The sequence below is a fragment of the Pempheris klunzingeri genome, chromosome 11, assembly GCF_042242105.1.
Source record: "Pempheris klunzingeri isolate RE-2024b chromosome 11, fPemKlu1.hap1, whole genome shotgun sequence".
In the NCBI taxonomy this organism is placed as follows: domain Eukaryota; kingdom Metazoa; phylum Chordata; class Actinopteri; order Acropomatiformes; family Pempheridae; genus Pempheris; species Pempheris klunzingeri.
In genome coordinates this window covers 8,891,596-8,912,589 of record NC_092022.1, presented here as the reverse complement: position 1 = coordinate 8,912,589, position 20,994 = coordinate 8,891,596, and the positions used below count along the sequence as shown (strand labels likewise).

The following is a 20,994-nucleotide window of genomic DNA, read 5'->3' as shown; positions in this document are numbered from 1 at the left end:
GAATAATAAAAGGGTGTGACACGATCCATTAATATTGATGGTGCAACATTACAAAAAAATATATATATTTTTATATTACCAAGGCTTATATTAATATATAGCCTATATACACATTGCAAGCAGAACACTGGGTTTACAAGACATGTATAATTTTAACAGGACATACGGAATCATTAGACAAGCAACTAATATTTTATTAGACTAAACAAATCAGAAATACATGGTCTAAAATTAGAAACTGTGATCATTTTAGTAATTAATTCCATCTCCTCAAGTTTTCAGTTGTCAGGGCGGTCCTCAATGATCCTGGTCTTCAACAGTAATGTCACAGATCATACAAGTCAGCATAAAAGCAGACTCCAAATGCAAACCTGCTCAATCGTTTCTGTTTGTTGCGTTTCACTTTTGCTGGTGAGCCTCTGCGCATGCGCAGCTGTCTCGGCGAGGCGTGTTCTCGCGAGGCTGGATCATGCCCTGCCCATATCAGAAATCAGTTACGAAGTTCTGCTACTCAACAATAAATTCTTCTCATCTCTTATTTTCCCAGGTAAAGTCAACAAAATTATAGAACAGCTGAGAACAATATGAAGAAATATCCCCTTAATTGACCAAATAATCCAAATAAAAATGTAACCACATGCTCAGGGCTACCTCATAATTTAACAGCTCTTTTTGTTATCCTGAAGACGAGACTGTATTTTCCCCATCTTGTTATGTTTGTCACAAATATATTACCAGGAGATGTCACTCATAAGGTCCTTAACGTTACACAAGAGACGAGTAGCCTCAAATGTGGAGATTAAAATGGAAAACCTCAGTGTTTGCCTTGAGTTGCTCAGCTGGTTGTGTGTGTGGTTTTTGTCTCCCTCCTGTAGCATCCCCTGAGCTCAGCGCACTGCACCGTCGGAGAGCCAACAGGATCAAACCGGGCAGAGCCAGTCGTGCTGCCCAATCATCACAAAGTAGGGAAGGCGCCGGAGTAGACACATTCCTCTTGATGAACGTCGTGCAGTCCACAGACAGACGGACTTATTCTGCTGCAAGTCTCCCCTCCCATCTTATTTGTCATGTTCACAACACCAACGCAAACCGCCGGCGTTTCACTGTGAAACTTGCTGTTACATTCCCTGCCAAAATGAACTGCAGTAATCTGATGCAGCCCATGTTTTACAAGCATCACAGAGAATCACTGTAGTGCTTGACACAGACATGTTTCCCTCCAGGACTGTATAGTAACAGCATAGCCTCTTCTTTTTGATGTGAGGAGTGAAAATGAAATTGAAGTGAGATCATAGCATCTGTGTTAATTAGCAAAGCACAAGCACGCAAATGTTTTGATATCTGGATAGAGGATCAGCTAATAGCTGTTTTTGTCATCACGAGGTGAACAAACCTCTCATTGTTGTCAGCTCTGAGGTCAAGCCTGGGAGTCAGGGTCCCATTTAGCAAAGATCAGACACATGAGGCGTCATTTAATGAGTTTGAAGACCAGCAGTGTTTTCCCGTGGCTGTTCACAGTTTCTCCTGTTGGAGTACATTTGATTAAATGAATGCAAAATATAGATAAGTGCACATTCAAAAAGCCTTCAATGGAGTTTTTTTTCCCCCTCAACTGTGGCAACACATTGTCTTAGACTAGAGAGCCCTCTGGTGGGGGACCCACAGATTACAACACTTGGCCCAGGAGAAATTCAAAGACTGTACAAGTCATTCATCTGCTTTTTTGTTTTTATTTCTCAGTCTTAATGTTTGAAATTCCAGGAGAAAATTACACATTTTATTTATAGAATTATGATGATCAAATTCCTGTTCATCGTGTTAGAAATGTTCAACATAATCCCATGTTGTTGCTCTGGTTCCGAGCATTTCTTCAGCATCACAGTCTTACGATGTCTCTCAGCCAAGGTGTGTAATTCATGAAGAAATAGACAGTCCAGCAACATATAGTGCTGCTTTGAAAATCCTCAAATGCTACGACAAAACATTTGATTAACCAATGCAGGCACCCTCAGCATCCAGACGAGTGCAGCACTGAGTTATTTCTGAGCCTCACTGTTAAACGGGGGATGGGTCCATGTGACCAAGCTCTCAGATCCAAACCATTAATTTGTTCCAAGTGTACACATCCTACAGAGTGGTCATTTTGAGCAATCATTTGCAAAGTTAAGGAAAACTTTGTCCAAGCCAGATTACTGAAACACCACCAAACTCAACACTGTGGCAACATTAGTCTAAGTGAGACTAAACACTGATAGATTGGATAGACTGTGCCAACTTATTTGAGTTGAAAATGTCAAACAAATCATTGCGCTCTGGCTGGAAGCCTTTAAGTTCTTCCTGCATTTTATCAACAAATGACAGGCATGCAGGCTGACTGGGCAATACCTCAGCCATAACAGATATGACATCCAGCACCAAGCCCCCAGTTTACTGATGTAACAGAGCAGCATAATAGTAGGAGCCACTAAATACCACTACTTCACAGATAATGTCTTGTTGCACTTTGACCAGTGTGTAAATATTATAATTGAACACATGTCTCCTCACCTATCAATTTTTTTTGTTGTCTGGTTATCACACAGACAGTGCTTTCTATAGTTTTACCTCTATAATGAAACAGCCAGAATCATTGCTGTAGTCACAACAATAACAATATTAATGATACTAATAATAATCACCATCATCATCATTACAGTCCAGAATGGTGATTAGATCACTTAACAGATAGACAAACCAAACATAACCCAATAGTAATGATGGGTAATGGTGACATTTTTATAATTATCATTATTATTATTATTATTATTATAGGCTGGACATGATAATGGTTGGTGTATGTGATGTCTTAGTAGAATGTCATTAATATTGAAACTGGGAACTAGTTAAATGGATGTGATTTCATTTTTTTTTTTTCTATTGTGGTGCATGAATTCATCTTCAACGTGCTCCGGCTGGCGTTGGAAGTAGTTCCGGTGGTTTAGCAGCCGAGCGGAGCGCAGAGACCCGGGATCTTCGCGTTGTTGAGCGCAAATGCGAATAGAGGGTCGAGTCCGCCTGTCATGACTGTCGAATGACCACAGCAGCGGTCAGTTTGACGCCGGCACAGCTCCGCGCATGCAGCCCGAGTGACAGCGCCAAGGCACCGCTGGAGCTTTTGTCTTCGAGGGGAATTTTCAAGTGCAGAATAGGCGTCTGGAGCTTCTGAAGCAGAGTACAGAAAAAAAACTGAGCCGGTTCATATTCACCTACGACGGTGAGTAGTCTGTGCAGATGATTTCTTGAATGTCAGTCAGTGGGGTTGGTGACAAATTACGATTTACCGGGAGAGAAGTGTTGTACTAAAAGCCAGTTTGACTTAATGGCAGGCAATGACAAGTTCGCTGCCTGCCACAGTGTGCATGCCTGCAGACACTGTAGCATTTGTCTTCAGCCCAGATGTCCGTCAGATGAAGTCAACTTATTTTTAAGTTTATAATAACAGTCTCATGGTACCGTTCAGACGCCGGGGCTGTTGTGTAGCAGGCACGAAACAAAGTGGCGTTTAATTAAACAATTATCCAAGTGGTGGATTGCATGGGAAGCGCAGGTATGCGTGAAGAGGAGACTGTGGCTTGCATAGATGAGAAGACTTTAGAAGTGATAACAGTGGAAGTGGTGTTTGTCAACAATCAGAGAAGACTGAGCTTCACGGTGAGCTGTCCCTGCTGTAATTGTACTGAGAGTCAAAATAGTCTTTAAAGTAGTGAAACAGCTAAACAAGTTTATAGCAATTTTTGTTGTTGTTGAAGGAGTTGACTCAGCTGTTGTAAGGAAAAGTAGTAACAGAAGGGAAAACCAGTCAGGGCACTTGAAATCATTTAACTAACTATTTCTCACAGGATCAAATGTTTTTCTAATGGTTTACATAGAGATGTATGAATACATGCCAAGGTGACATAAACACTATGGTGTATATTCCTAGGTGTTAATGACTGGTTCATTTTCATTTACTTTGGTGTCTGCGCATGTAGGCATGGATTTTTACAGTGTTCCTATGGACGTACAATATGTTTGCATGCATATGATTCTGCCCGTGTGCATCATGTCATCTGTCAGCAGCGCCTTTTAAAGGACGTGTCTTTCTCGGTGGCTCCTCGTGTCTAGTTTAAGACAATTTATACCGTTTTATATGTGCTCTAATATGTGCTTCATATTAGATGCAGACAGCACCGCAATGACTCATCTTTTTTCAAATAAGTTGGGCGAAATGTTTTCACCTCTCAACAGCTAATCTGATGCAGGCAGACAGATATTGTAACTTGCCATAGCTGTCCTTCAGTATGCAGGTCACTTTAATTTGCTGTTTTCCAGTAAGCTGAGTTTGTTGATGGTGCAGTTATTACCCACTATGGATTTCCTTTCCATAGGCGGCCTGCGTGTAGTCTCTTTCCATAAGGAGACCATAACCTTTCCATGAACGGTGACCATCTTATACTGTAAAGGAGTCATTATCTTTCATCATGCTGCAGAGCGCAGAGAGCAAGCCAATACTATACAATTTAATCTCTCCAAAAACGTACAGACAAGGGGAGGTGTGTGTGTGTGTTTGTGGGCAACAGAGTGAGAAAGCGTTTGAGAGAGTACCCTGCTCCTGATTTGGATGCGCCTCTAATTCCTATCAAGATGAGAGCTGTCTGAACAGATTTCTCTCATCATTATTTGCTCTGAGATTTACTTGCGCTTGTAAATGGTGTTGATTGAGGGTAATTTGGCTTTTTAATTGCTGAACAGCTGCCACACTCACTGCTGATTGCCATTGTAGACTTTCTCAGTAGATCACTCATAGACCCCTAAATGCCTCATTAAAACGTTATGCAGAATCGCATGAAATGTGAAGAGAAGGAACCCTCATAATGTTTTACTGATTTATGTTTTATCATCGGAAAGGTCGTCGTAATTATCGTCAATGTCAGCAAATGCAATGCTAAGAAACGAGCGTAGTAATGACTTTTTGAAAGTTGAATTAAGAGCTATTTGTGGATACACTACATGCATTTCAGTTGCTTTGATAAAGAGGAGCTCCATATGCCGGCGTAATGGATGTTAGTTGGGCTTAGATGAGAGAGACTTATAGGACCAATTTCCACCATTTATTCCTCTCTCTGCAGGAAGACAATGTAACACAACATACAGTATATTGTCTCCAGGTCGGTTGCTGCACATCTGGAGCCTCACTGATGCAAAGCTGCCCTGTGAGCCTCAAGCAATGTCTCAAGCTGCATGATAACACTACATAACTGTGATACATTACAACGTATAGCCGATGATTAGTGTGCTCCCCGTGTATGAGCTTTTAGAATTGACTTGAAAACCTTATTTTTTCTCAAGTCAGTATATCAAAACATCAACTCTCTTTCTAACACAGTAAAATGAAACCATTAAAAGTATAGAAAATGTAAATTGGTACAATCTGACGGACTAAGTAAAAAGATGTGTGAGGTTAATCCGGTAAATGTAGGAAACATCATTACCACAGTTACCATAGAGCTCATACTTGTAGGAAGACTAAAGAACACACATATACAGTTTGTCCATCACTACACATAACAGAATGTACACAAGGAAATGGCCACAAAAGTCTCCACAGGAGGTGAGTCCCATTATACAAAGTGGCATGGCATGACAGGAATGGCTCTAAGAGAACTTCAAAGATGAAACGGAAGCATCTGCAATACTAATATTAGCAGTGAAAATACCCCCAAAACAGTGGAGTAACATAATCTTTATACAAACTATTTGCATTAAAGTAACTTTGATCATTTGTTTATCAATGGAAACAGTAACATAGCCTAAGCAGCGTTTTCACCACACAACTTACCCATGTCAATGCGAAGCAGCAACGTGATGGGGGGGCTATGGAAGCTCAGCAGGTCCATTAAAGGAGGTGTTTAGTGACCGAGTTACCAGAGAAAAACTCAGGTAAATAAGCATAGCTTAGGCTCGTTAATGAAATGAAATTTACAAGTGCTAAAATTATTGATTGAAGAATTCACAAATACAAAATAGAATTAGGAATTCACAAATGTTGTACATTTTTATCTCTGTTATATCCCCCCTCAGCATTTTATTAGATATGAGCTCCTACTTCAACGTACACACCAGAGGAAACGCTACAAACTAACAAAATCTAAAAGGTCAGGGATCAGTGTTTGTGCATTGGAATGGCCACAGTGTCTGGCTGAGGTCCGATCAACAGCGAGTCATGTGTTATCTGTCTGTGTCGCAGTGTTGAGGGCAGGGTAGGGCTAAACAATGCCTTTTACCAATTTTATAAAAATCCATTTTAACAAAAAGAAAATCTTTAGATTTATTTTCAACTCTTTGGCATTTTTACACACTCAAAGCAGTTTCATGACATAAATAATATAACTACAATGTGGTTCAACTTAAGTTGCCTGTTTCAACTCGTTAGTTTTATGTTTCAATACGTTGCTTTTTTCCACTCAAAGCAGTTCATCAACATGAAAAATAAACCCGTTTTTCACAACTTGAAGCTGTCTATTAATATAATATTAAAGCCAGAGTCTGTAACATTGGAAGAACTAGCAAGAGTAACTAAAACACAAAACACATAAAGGAGCACTGCCTGAATACTGCTGGAGAACAAGTCCCCGATAGTGATGATAAGACCGGCTAGCGTCACCACGGCTGGGCAGCAGGGTCTCTCACTTGTTCTAACAAATAAATACCTGCCACAATCATATAAATACAAGCAAAATAGCCATAAAAAACGTGACATTACCTTTCTCATACCGATCTTGGTACAAGCATGCTGCATACTTATTGGCACACTGGTGCTGATGAGATTTATTCCTTAGTTCTTGAAATTTGACAGTCTTATCAGTTTGGGCGGTGCCATAAATCTATCAAAGTTTGGAACCCAGTCCTAAGTCAAGGTCTGAATTTCTCACATCAGCAGTGGTGTCAGTGTCAGCCACAGGTCCAAGTATGACTGAGATGTCCTCAGGTGTAGAGGTTACACTGGTTATGTCAATAACATCTGAGTGGGACAGTCGTGTTACAGACAACTGTGTAATCCATTCTGTGGAGACCACTGGCTCTGGATCAACATGCCCTGGCCCTCTCTTACAGTGAAAGGTGTGTTTTCATTGTCAGGGTGATCTCCACAGGAAGGAAACTGAGTGTTCCTGTGGATCACCTTCTACCGTCCAGTGACTGTGTCATCTCAGTAGCAAGTTCTGTGTGATTTCTTGATGCCCGGAGCTCGCCTCAAGTGTTGAGCTCGCCTCAAGCTCCTTGGTCACTGTGGATCCTTTCTGGGAATTCAAAGACACAGAAGCACCGGCCCCAGAGAACCCTCTCCATCTGTGTGGCTGACTGGTCTTTACAGCTAAATGCCTAAGCCATCTTCCTAAAATGGTCTGATGTCACCAAGACATTGATCGACTTGTTCCTTGAGTCTTCGGCTGACCAAAAGCCAAAACAGATCAGTTCTAGTGACTGACATCATACTCTCCTGGGGCTCTTTCTTCAGGTTTGACTGTCAAATGACGATGCATCATCACTTTGGCAGACTTCACAGTACATCAGTAGAAGGTGGCATTGTTGATTGGATGCAGCTGGCAAGGGGGACCTCTGATTGCGTAGCAAAATCCATGTCCTCAAGCGCTGTGTAGGAGTACAGATCAGCTAGCCGGGTTTCTACCCAGAAATGCTGGCAAATCTTCTACCAACGGTCTGGCAGGGCTAAGTGGCCAAGTGCCTTTTTTGAGGACAGTTGGATGTGTCAAGTGTCGACTGTAACTCCACGCACAATGACGTTAAAGATCACTGATGTCAGGCTTGGTGTTTTACTATAGCGTGTTCACATTTTATCCAACAGATTTCGCTGGTTAGCATTCCAACCAATATATTTAATATATGTTTCAAACTGAACTGCCCTACTGTACCTACAGTTTAAAAAACACCCTAAAAAAGAAATTAAAAAAATGCCCCCAATGCTTAGGCCTGGTGGGCCAATGCACTGGCAGACATCTAGAGCCAGCTTTACACTGCGCCATCACTCAGGTCTGTCAGATCTATTGATGAAACTCCCCACGGTGGAGTTAAAATATTGGCCCCTAAAACTCATTTGGGAGCTGAGCAGGATGACATTAGCTTTGTCATCACGGTACTATCTGGGGACACGGCAGCGTCTGGGGCAGTTTTCCCTATATGTGAAAGTCATGGCCAGGCTCAAGGCAGGCAGCTAAGTTGCACCTGAGAGTGCCGACTTTGTCAGGAATGTCTTTGTCTCTACAGGAGCACACAACATAGACAGGAATTGTTCAGCTTCTGAGTCTTTGGTCGGGTAGGGATCAGACAGTTTAGAGGTGCAGGAGGTTTTTTTTTAGTGTGTCCAGGTCAGTTGCTGCACATCTGGACCCATATGCACAAAAAAGAGAATTTACATAAGGAAATGGTCACAAAAATTTCCACAGGGCGATGTGAGTCATGTGATACTAGGTGGCCTGTTGTGCCAGGAATGGTGCTTTGCAAACTTAAAAGATGAAATTTTGCAAAATGACAGAAAAACAGTGGAGTAACATAATGATGAACAATAGTAAACAGAAAACAGTATGCATTTAAGAAAAAGAAAATTCACAAAATTATTAAATAATTAATGAAATTCACAAATAAAAAGAAAATTAGGAATTCCATTTACATGTTTTTTTTACATCAGTATATGAATCAGTCATGGCTGTCAAGATGTTATGTTGTTTTCCCACATATTCATTACAACACGTAATTTATTCTTTTAATGTGACTTCATAAGTAATGCTGGGTCTTTGTTCACAGTGTCTATCAAGAATGATTTTCCACTCAATTAAAACATGATGATGGTTAGACACTGAATTTATATACCCCGATATAAATACATAAATGTATTCATAGATTTTCTTCAGCAAATGTTTTTCGTCAACAAAAGATACAGTCAAATGTGTGCGTGTATGTATATATATCACACAATCTCCGCATCCTGGTGTCTTTGCAGTGTTCACACTGAGTTCATTGAAAAACATGATTAATGTTCGAATAAATCATTCATAAGTCTTTTTTACAGTTTAGAAGTACAAATCAATCTCATGTTTAGACAGACTATAGGCTCACCTTTCCTGCTATACTGCTGCCATTATACAGAATCTGTATTTAACCTCAGAAGCATCTGTTTCCTTAAGGAAAAATTTACTAATTAAAAAAAATCACCCACTCTCTTCAGTTGTACAGAGTGATCCATCTTTTACTCTTATGGTGAGCACTTTCACTAGAGCAGCTGTGGGTAAACTGCCGAAGATGGCTTGGCAGTAACTTTTAAAAGAGGTGAAGAAGAGGTCTCATTTGCTTTAGCTAGAAGCCCTCTAATGAGTGGCCTCTGTAATTTTCAGGCCACAACAATGTTAGGAGGTCAACAGGTCATTTAAATGACCTCACGTCATATCAACAATCAACTGTTAAAATCATCATTCAGACAAATTGATTATTGAAATGACCTGCTATTAGAAGTATCACACCCCTGCAAGTGATACCAAAATATGAAATCAGCTGTTCCTTAGATGTTGATTTACCTATACACTGTATTACAGTAAAGTCATGTATTATCAGGCAGAGAAGGAGGAAAGTTTGACATGTTAGAGCAGATTTACTCTCTTTTTAAGTACCTTTAAGTTCTCTGAGTGCTCCCAGTCGTTGTGATTTTTGTCTTGTCCCCAGGAAAGTACACATAATTTGGATTCAAATGTTGCAAATCCTTTTATCTAGTCAAAATCCTCTTTGATTCTGTTAGGAAAGCATTGCTATGATTTGAAAGAGAAAGATGTAAAAGATAAGATAGGGGATGATCACTTTTAAAGGGCTGTCATTTGGATTGAACTCAGCAGCGGTGCTCCTGGGGACAAGAGATCGGTGCAAAGCTTCTATTGTGAACCTGACGTAAGCCTGTGTCTTACACAAGCTGAGAGTGCTGTTGCACTCTACTGGTTATGTTTTAATGAGTAACAATTGTTAGCCAATTTGCATGTAAAACAATGCAATTATAAACAAGCATCAAAAAGCTGTAATACTTCTAAAAAATGTAAATTACCCTCCATTATAAAGCGCAACAAAACCTAAGCCATGCCTCCAAGCCAGGGCCTCTAGGTTTTGGATGTTTGCTTCCATTATTAATGCTATTCACAAGCCAAACTTTTTAGGTTGGTGCAGTTGGGCGCTTTAATCTATTTTTGCTGTAAATTAATGAATTTTTAAAGAGGACTAGTCCTTGCTGAATAGGGCTGGATATGGGAATGTAGTTTGAGTCGTGGTGACGCAGTGCTATAGCCCCCTTTACTGTGCAAAGCATGAGTTCACAAACAGCATCCCATCTCTCTCTTGGGACCTTTCGTTGGGGGAGTTTGCCGAAATGCTGCACTCCTATGTTTTATTTATGACAAAATATGCCTTTTTAACTTTGCCGTTGTCAGAATGTGGAATTGTGATAGCTTTTTCCTAGTTTGCAGTGGTAAGTCTTCTGGGTCGCTAACTCCCTCTACCTTGGCAGATGTTTTCAGGTGTTGCGTTCTGTGTGGGCTTAGTGAATTAAATATTTTATTCTCGGCCTTCAGGGATTCAGTGGGACCCACTGATTTTTTTTGCTTTCTTTCAATCAGATTTTCTTTCAGATCTGAGAAAAATTGTGTGAATCAGTACATTATGTTTCCTTTGAGATGCCACTTGATTGACTTGGGAGACATGGGCCAACCATTGATTTTCTGAAACTGCCAATGAAAGTGTTGTTCTGTCATGGATAAATTATCATCCTCTCACTGTATTACTCTTTTTCCCTTATTTTTCCTTTCAGGCTTTAGTTTGCCTGACCACTCGCTTTAAGGACTAAGGACAAAAAATGCATCTCAGTTTGAAACGGTGCATTACATCGATGCCTCTCCAGGTCTCCTTTGAGAATAAGTAGACAGTATCAAACGATAATTGCTTAACCCAGCTCCATTGAGAGATGAGCAAGCAGCCACCATAAGGGCAGCTGATTTGCCTTGATATCCTATAATTGAACCTTTTCAGGGGTATGTTTTCTGGCGCTGAAGCAGAAAGTAATTAAGACATTCAATACTGCTTTTTGGACCTTTTCCTCCTTCCCTTGAATGGCCCACACTCCTAGACATGACAGCGCTCAGTATGCCCACAGACTTTCTTTTGACACATTAGCCTTACCCTTGCCAAGGCAGTCCTTCCCAGAAACCCCCTCTGCTCGGCACGCTCCGGGTGGGTATTTTGTCATTACTTCATTTTCCTCAGAAAATATTTTGATGCCTCTTTCTTTTGGCTCCCTCCCCCCTTCTCTCACCCATCCCCCGTCACTCCATTCAAAGTTCTCTATTAAAATGCAGAACTGTAAAGCCTCTCTCAGTCTAAAAGCCTGCTAGCAGCGGGGGACTGTTAGCTGTTAGTGATGCATACAGCTGAGTGAGTGCATCACAGCTACAAAGTCTAATGGGTGAATACATTCAATCACACACAGACCCTCAACTCTTTTAAAGGGACAATGTTCCCAGTCATGAAAGCTCCATCCACAGTGCAGAGAGTGATGTATTTAAATTCTTTGGAGGAGAAAGATTTCTTGTTCATAAACGTCCAAATCCTTGCTCTTAGTTTTATATTAGCGTGTGCAATCTTCTTCTGGGAGTGCCAGTTGATATCTCACAACTTTCAAGTTACCAAAGTTAACTTTTGCTTTTTTCCTCTTTTTTTTTTTTTACGTTGGGCAAATCTGAGGTGCCACATGTTTTCCTTTTTGCCAGATTTTCAACCTCTCCTGATACTTACTAATGTTAGCCAAATGTCTGTCTCTGTAAATGTATGTTCCCATGCACATTCATACTTACAAGCGTTCAAAGTATTTAATCAAACCCTGCCTTTCTGTTTGATCGGCTGCCAGAATATCCCATCTTTGCTACTTGTATTTTCTATTCAACTACAGCTCTTTAAAATCTGCCTGGTTGGTAAAGTTTTTGATGTGTACTCATCAGTGGTACAAAGTTTAATGTGGGTTTTTGACTAGAATATGCAAGAATTGCGGTAGTTGCATTACTGCAGTTCATCATAATTTACTTTAATGAAAACCGATACATTTTGTTGTTATTTGTAGATAGAAAATTGTGGTTCTATTAAAAATTTTCCTATTTAGAGTTTTACTCATTGCATAATGTAGCATAATATTCGTTAATTATTGAAGTATAGTGTTTGAGTGGCACCTGCATTTTATAAATGTTCAAAAATAATATCTAATGCCATCATAGGCAGACACTTCTCATGTGGATCTGAAATGTGTGATGTCATTTCAGAGATAATATTTCTCCAGCCTGCCTGCATACCTTAACTAAACGGAGTATAGTGATAGACTGTATGGATATGTCAAGTCCAAATGTTGGTTCCTGAAATGCAAAATTGTCTCAGAAGGAACATCAACAAAGACCAAAATAGATGGAAGGGTTTATTCCCTCTATCATTGTAGGTTATATTGTACATACTGCTCTCTTAGTACATTCAGATAACCATGAATATGATGAATAAACTACCTTCTAACTACCAAAGTATGAAGCACTCAATTCAAAGAATTTAGCTGTCAGCATTGATGCATACAATACAATAGGATGAATTCTATAGAAAACTGACAGCCCTAAGATAAGCAGAGGTATGCTGTAAGCTGTCTTCTGTGATCATTTTCCTCCCCTGATACCATGCAGGCCTCTGAGGCTGATGTGGAACACAGCAGATATCAGAAACAAAAGTCACAGTGCTGAGGTTAGCCCAGTCACTGTGGGACCAGTTGACTGAGTCGACTTGGTAATTGGTTGCGTCTACCCGCCCAGCAGGGCCCCTCTCCCCTGAAGCCAAGTCATGCCCCTCCTTTTTTCACTCCGCTCTCTTCTATTACTCATCATCCCAACGTCTCACCAAGCTAGCGGTGCAAAGCTACACCGTGCCGCCATGCAGCCAGCCCACGCTCCCAAACCTCTCAACAACAACAGCCACGGCAGCACAGCAGGTCAGGGCTTGTGGCAGGCTGATTTGCAGCTTGAGCCTTCTTTTAATGAGGGGAAAATAAGTACTTGTTGTTCTGTGTCTTGTGTGTCACCACCCCCATCCCCACCTACCCACCACCACTACAACTAGCAATGCTACCTTCCCTTCAGCGAAAAAAAAAAAAGGTGCACTAATTAAGATGGCTTCCTGGGATTTGGAAGAGGGGGGTTGGCTGTGGCTTCTCCCACAGTGGCAGAGCCTTGAGGAGGAAATGGGGGTGGTGTTGTGCAAGAGGCCTCATCGGGCATATCTCTTCTCTCAGCTCCTCTTTCCTTACCCTAGTCCCACTGCCTGGCTTGTTTGGCTTGATGAGTCTACTGCTAAACATTTGTTTTTTCTACTTGTAATTAAGCAAGGTTCTTGCAGGAGCTGAGTATTTCCCTTCTTCTTCTTCATTATAGCTCTCCAGAGGGATTGGAGGAAAGAGAGAGAGAGGGGTTTGTGTTCCTTCTGGTAGGAAGGCTCATTGAAGTTCTCCCATGTATAGTGAGCATGAATGGAAAATGCGTGGGCCAATAGGCTCTTTGTTGTTCAAGGACATACGAAGGTTACTGCATAGGATGATAGATGAAGGTTTAAATGTAGATTTCTGACTAGCTGAATCCATTCAACCATTGTTAACTATTCACTGGCATCGGCCCACTCTGTACCCATATCTTTTGTAAAACTCAATTATCTTTATTTTTCGGAATGTCGGACATTTATCTTCCAGAAGCATTAAGCACCAAACAAGGCAAATTTCTTCGTTGAATCAGAGTGCGTTCTAAACGCAACATCTTCACTCCAGTGATGAGTAACAGTTACGTGACATTCTCAGTCCACTAGTGACAAATCTACAAATGTTCTGTGACTGACTGGAGTACAGAACAATTGGTGAGTAAGTTCTCTCTCATGTACCAAATGATTGTCTTTGTTTTTTCCTGAATCATGCTAAAAGTATTTGTAAAAGCCCCCAATACAAAAAGAAATGTCCCGTCACATTTTTAAGTTCAGCGGTGCTCTAAATATAGCTACCAAATTAAAATGTTGAGGCTTCTTAAGTTTTTTCATTGTTTGTGTTTGTCTGAACAGGATCTGAGAAACTGGGGGATGGGGGTGTTGGGGACGGGGGGGTTGATTATGGGTAGGGTGGGCATGGACTTGACAGGAGAGTGAGGCACGTCGAGAGTCAGAGAATGGGAACACGGTGTGGGGGGGTTACACAGAGAGGGAAAGGGGACGAGCCTTTCGGCTCCTCTAGAGGGTTGGAATTCCTCCCGAGCTGTTCCCCCCATTTGGCAGGCACTTGTGAAAACAATTCCCCAGCTTTTAGTCACTCTGCAGATCCAATTGCCATTTCCACTTTGTAAAGGGAACGAGAGTGAGAGGCAATCCAGATAGACAGAACACAGAGAGAGAAAGAGAGAAGAGTTTTAATCGGGTTGGACAGATGCCGAGGCCAGTTGAGCGGTTGTGCGATATTAATATCTTATGAAGGCTGTCTGGCAGTGCAAGCTCACCGTCTTGTGTGGTTTTGTGTTTGTGCGTTGCAGCAGCAGCCATTGCAGTGGCTAAATGAAGAACTTGTGAACATGCACGAGGGAAGGACTCTACCTCTCACTTCGGTGACTTCCCCAGATGCTTTGGCCCAAAGAAAGATGGAAAAGAATGGGAAGAGTAAGACACTTAACTCATACTTAGTCTTCCATACTGCTTAGCTTTTCATTGTGAAATTAATGGCATACAACTGTTTGATGAAAGTTTTTCTCTCATCCATAGCTCACATTGCAGATTATATTTATGTGCATTGTTAAAGACCAGGTGATGAACATGCCAAAATATTTAGTTTTCCATTAGACAAAGCTGCACTGTATGTGGAAAATAATGTGCAAGTTAACATCTGTGTCTCTGCCAAGTGTGCTTTCTGCTCCAGCTAAAGGAGAATGAATAGGCGTAGTAAACAAACCTCTTGCTCTTCCAGACTTGAGCCAAGGCTGCTGCACAGCACCCATTCAGTGAGCCAACAGGAGATTCTGCATACGCCACGTTGCTGAGCCTCTCACCCTTCCCTTTTGACCCCTCGACCTACAAGCACCATGACCTCTGAGCTGGAGAGTAGCCTGACCTCAATGGACTGGCTCCCCCAGCTCAGCATGAGGGCAGCCATCCAGAAGGCAGATGCGGGACACCATCACGGCCATCACCATGGACACCACCACCTCGGTCACCATCACGGGCACGGGCCTGGCAAGAAAATTGCCCATCTGGACCCAGGAACAACTCTTGACCAGGAGGAAGCTGCACAGCACAGAGATGGTAAACCGCCCTACAGCTACGCCAGCCTTATCACCTTTGCAATCAATGGCTCGCCGCGAAAACGGATGACTCTCAGTGAGATCTACCAGTGGATCTGTGACAACTTCCCCTACTACCGTGAGGCGGGCAGCGGCTGGAAGGTAAGACGAGACAAGAAAGATAAACTATGTGATGTAGAGTCTTGTTCTTCTTTCGAGAAACTCTGATAGCTGGTTCCAGTGGGTCTGGTTCTAAGATGGTAAAATAGCCCTAAGTACTCGAGGATGACAAATATTATCTCACTGTCCTCACTTTTGTAAATACAAAACATACAGATGGCAGGCTTCCCTTTTTTTGGCAGATGTTGACTGCTACTCTTTCACTTTCACTGAAATGACAACATCATGAAAAGTATATGGATTGCAGATGAACATTAATTCTCCAACTAACTTGACTTTGAGGAAGAAATCACAGTTTGACTGTAAACTGTTAAACTTCAGTTAAACAAGAGCAATAGAGAGGTGAGTCATGTCATTTTTAAAGGTCTTCATGGAGATGAACTGGGTTAAAAGTCTACTCAGTCTAATCTGGCAATTAATGTCTCATTTTACTGCTATGGATCACTGGTCTGTGTGTGAACGTGTCTGATACCCAGTAGACCTGAATGGATCCAAATGCACTCCAGCTCTGATCTCGTGGTTTCCTCATGATCACAGGGGGAGAAAATATTTTAGGAAGTTAGTTGTTAATTTATAAGGTTGATGCTATTAAATGAAAATGACAACCCAGCTGCTTGCTAATTGTTACTGTAGCACATCACGCTGCTGCTGGGGTTATTGTTGGGTCTCTTCAAAAACTTTACTCATGAGTAATGGGTTCGGGTTGTTTTTCCACAAGCGTGTTTCAGATTGAGTCCAACAGTTTATACTTTTCACATATATATCAATAATAAAAACTTATCAAGTAGTTCAGTAGTTCTGAATGAGGACCTTCTGGAGCAAGTAGCTAATGAAATGTAAGGTATGCAAAAGTAAGTTGGCAAAAAGTAAGTGTGCTCATCTTATTTTCAGTTCATAGCTACTCGTAGTGCTTCAACCTTACCACCTAACGAGGTGATCACAGATTGAATCTTTGAGTTTAGTTATTTCTAACTTTCAAGTGTTGAGAAAAAAAAAATTGGAGTCAACAGTCGGATTTGATGCTGGATTCAAATTGGATCAAATGCTATCAAACGCCTACTAAAAATGCAAAAATCTGATCCAGGGGGTACCTCGAAGAGCACAGAAACCTTTTAGTGAACCAGGAATGATTGACAGAAGCATTTCGTCTCATTCGGACGAAATGATTAAATCCTTATGTAAATGTAGCAATGCAAATCCTGGCTAATATGAGCAGAAAGGTGGATGTGTTATTGGAGACAAATGAATAGATCCCCACGGTTGTGTCTTGGGGATTCTCTACCTTATTAGTGAAGAAGGGGATGGATATAGTCCTTCCACTGACACATTGAAAAGGCTGTCTGCAAACTATCAACCAATTCATCTCTCTGAGAGCAGGAAACATTTTTCTTCTTCTTCTCATTATTTCTCTCTCTTTCACTTTCTATCTTCATCTCCCAAGCACTTGCACTTCACCAACCCCCCCCCTCTCCTCACCTTCTCTCTCTTAGTCACTCACTCCTCTCTTCTTCTTTCCTTTTCACGAACCTGTGTTTGTTCCCCGTCTATAATCTTCAACACACCATTCCCTGAGCAGAGATGCATGCCAGAAACGAAGACAAAAAGGTTATGATACAAGCCAGGTTGTGTTGGCAGTGCTTCTTACCTGCATGTAGGATTCAATCAATCCGTTTTCTGTTCGGAGATAGAGGATAGGGGTTATTAAGACCATTCAGGCTTTCTCTCGCTGCAGCTCATGACTGCCTTCTCCTGCTGGTTGTATTTGGATGCCAGGATGTTTTAGTATCCCATAATTACACCTCTCGATTCATTGATTTGTGTGTGTGGCTGCATTCTAGTTGTATCATTAAAGCACAGTACTGATGGCATTGTGGTTATTTTTCACATGTCCTGACATTTGTCCATGGTATCAGTGTAGAGAGTTGTTTGTAAGATACATAACCCAGAGTTTGCTTTCCACTTAGGTCAGGGACATACAGACAATACACAACATTTTTCTTATTTGCCTGTACAAAACTATTTGACAGCATAGCTTGCACACCACCTAAAGGTATAATGTAACATTTCCACATTAAAATGTTAAACATCACAACTAGACCTACGCAGGGATGTTCAGAGGAACATGAAGCCTTAAACAATGAACTACAGTTTAATGTGCCTTTAAATAGGACTGTGTTCATGAAAAGACGTTGTAAGAATGTCCCCCTCCTTTGGTATTCACAAGTTTGGTTGTGACAGGTTGTTGACGTTTTCAGAAGTGGCAGAGGCCATGGAAGTTACTTAATCAGTGGGTAGTAAATTAATATATTGTAATTTTAGTCGTATAGAGTTTATCTTATTCATTTTATGTATTTCATGAGTAAAATGTTGGTGTTCCCAATTGCTTCACATTTCTGGCATCAACGTTACATACCAGCCTGCTAGCTACGTTTAACCCTGGTGGCTAGATGCCGGCAGTGAGGAGTCTTTTGGCGTCCATGTTGCCCTGCGGCATTGCATAGCAATGGGGTTGTCACAACGCAACCACCTGAACGCCAAGCATATTGTATACACGACTTCCCATGTTGTAACCACAACCTCAAGAATTCCATTTGAGGGCAACACAACAACACAACTTTCCAGTGAAAGAAAGTACTGCAGCAGAGTAGGGACATTTTAACAAACTTGCATCATAGATGAAAGTAAGTAGATGCATTTACACCAGCTCTGTAATGATGCACACTGCTGAGATACTTGTACTTTGATAACAAAAACCCATTCACTGATTTATTTTTTCTTAATTCTGTTTTTTACAGCTTACAGATAACTTTTCTGTTTTCTATTTATTTATTTGATCTATTTCTTTTTCCTTAAATGCAGTAAATTGAAAATTATTTATTTCCTCAGCATTTTAATGAAGCTTTTAATATTCCACTACCACCTTAAAATAAGGAAAGAAACCAAGCTTTGATTTTGGAATAGTTGTGGTGAAAACGTCTGGAGCAGTGGGACCTACTCACATAACCACCTGTGGGTCCAGGGCACTCACACTGAAAACATCATCTACATCACTGCTTATGCTATATTTTTCTGTTGAGTTGTGGACTTACATTATCCCAAATGTTTCCAACAATGACCCAAAGAAATTCGTGATTACTCAAATTAGCGGTGCATTTAATTTGGTGATTTGCTGATCAGTGATGAGTGAGGAAGGAAGTGAACAAACTAGTTAGCTCGAAATTCCCGCCACTCTGTTTTTTGTCTGTTGTTCATCTTTTTCACTTGGGGGTGGATCACAGTTATTCATTTTCATTTGCTGGGCAGAGAGGTTACACGAGGATAAATATTGGTGCCATTTCTAACATTGTGCAAGCTTTGTAACAAGCTACAGAGAGACGCCAATCTTGCCACTGACCTGTGCATGAACTGACAACTTAGAAGCATGTTAAGTAACAAATAAAGCACTCTGCAGTACTTCAAGGCAAAGCACAAGATAGATTTGCTAGCCTTTGAGAAAAGGCTGCAAACTTTTACTTCCTGGATGACCCGACTCAACACAGTGGGGCTTGTTTTATACCAGCCATGGCCGTCACAGGGAAAGTTACATAAGTCCGGTTCATTCCAGTTCAGGTGATTGCTGTCAGCTGTACACAGTGGGACGCAGACACAGAGATTGTCTGGCTGCCACGTTCGGCAGACACCGTCGGCTCACACACGGACGCATTGCAAGCACACACTTTGAAATGCGTGTATTCTGAGTGCACCAAGTCGAGCCGAACGCTGGAGCTCTCAGAAAACGCTTCATACATGGTCTGTCGTGTTTGCCGTCTCCTTCACCCTCTGCCACACATGCGTGCACACACACAGAAGCTTGTACACCCACAGAGAGACTCCCTCTCAGGTAGGGCAGTGTACGTGTGCAGTCTACAGATTACACACGGGGAGCTCAGCAGGAGAGGAGATGGGGGGGCGGAGGGGGCGGGGAGGAGTGGAGGGGGTTGGAGAGAAGAGAGAGGAGACTGTCAGAGAGCAGAGGAGAGTTTTACTACCCAGCACACGCACTCCGTCTGCTCTGTATGATAATGTGAGAGTGCAGGAACGGCAGAGTTGAAATCAGGACAACACACACACACACACACACACACACACACACACACACACACACACACACACACACACAAATCAGCTTCCATCCTTAGAAATCACATAAATACGTACACTGGTTGAACACCACAGGCTCACTGCACATCCACACAGACACACGTATGAACACACACCTTCAAGTGCATTAAACGGCCAATCTAGTTAGCTGTTATAATCATGTAGCTTTCCAAGGTCGTGAGATTTTTGTGTGGAAATGAATATGGAGAGCTCGTTTCATCTGGAAAGTAATGATGAGAACGTTCCTCCGGAGCTGTGGAGGAGGTTTACAGTCTGTAACAAAAACAAATCATGAAATCAAATGGCACACAGATGCATAAGTCATTTCTGTATGGAGCTTGTTGGTTCTCCTAAATTCATCATGCTTAACATGCATACATTGCATTTCCGTTTTTAAAACAAAGGAACGAGAGATACAGTAAATTGGAAGGGAATGCAAACAGCGTTACATCAGGCTGCATCATTCCAGCTTTATTTTGTATTACTGGAACAGCATTATCTCGCATATGTTATCTTTACCAACCTCTCCCTCGCTCTGTCCTACACCGTGCACTGCTCTACTTTCCCATGCCCTCTGCAGCCCCCTCGCAGCCCTTTCACACCCACATGTCCCTCCACTCTAGGGTCCACCTTTACCACAGCTCATAGTGAGGATGCAGTGGGAGTCCAAAGCCACTCTTTTTTTTCTGTCTTTGTCTCTTATTCGTCAGTTTGTAACAGTTATGAAATCAGTTTTCAGGTGTTTTGAGAACATCTTGAATGCAATCATAATTTTAAAGTCTAAAAAGTGACCTTCACCATCTGCCATATTTTTTTTCTAGTGTTTTATGTTTTGTTTCAATTACCTTTCCTTTTATGCTGCTTTAGTGTTTCATAGTGCACTGTCTTTATTTGCTCTGCTATAGGCTGTTTTTATGATTTTATGTCTTAGTGAAATAATAATTGTCCGCCTTGGTGAATAATGCAATTCTTTTCTGTTCTATTTTGTTATATTCTAGTAAGTTTTGAGATGATTAATAGTTTGACAAAACAACTTAGCTAATGGATTAATCATTTAAGTCATACAGTCTCTGGTTTATACCATTGTATGTAGAATATCTGTGGGTTTTGGACTGCTGTTCGGAAAACAAGCTATTTAATTCAGCTCTGGAAAATGTTGGATATTTTTCACTGTTTACTTTTTAAAGACTAAATGATGAATCATTTCAAGTGAAACTATGCATTGATTAATCTGTATTCTATGCTGATCTAGTCAGATTGAACGTAATGATGGGAAATGTTGGTT

The 20,994-nt window shown here is 41.2% G+C and overlaps 1 protein-coding gene across 1 annotated transcript in view; it reads left to right on the top strand.

Annotated features, from left to right (window-relative positions):
• The first annotated feature begins 2,827 nt into the window (after positions 1-2,827).
• Positions 2,828-20,994, top strand: part of LOC139209297 (forkhead box protein J3-like) — a 57,677-nt gene continuing 39,510 nt past the window's right edge. Inside the window, exons 1-3 of the mRNA XM_070838945.1 lie at positions 2,828-3,253; positions 14,649-14,772; positions 15,077-15,551. Of these exons, the coding sequence (XP_070695046.1) occupies positions 15,192-15,551 (360 nt within the window). The 5' untranslated portion in view covers positions 2,828-3,253; positions 14,649-14,772; positions 15,077-15,191. The remainder of the gene's footprint in view (positions 3,254-14,648; positions 14,773-15,076; positions 15,552-20,994) is intronic.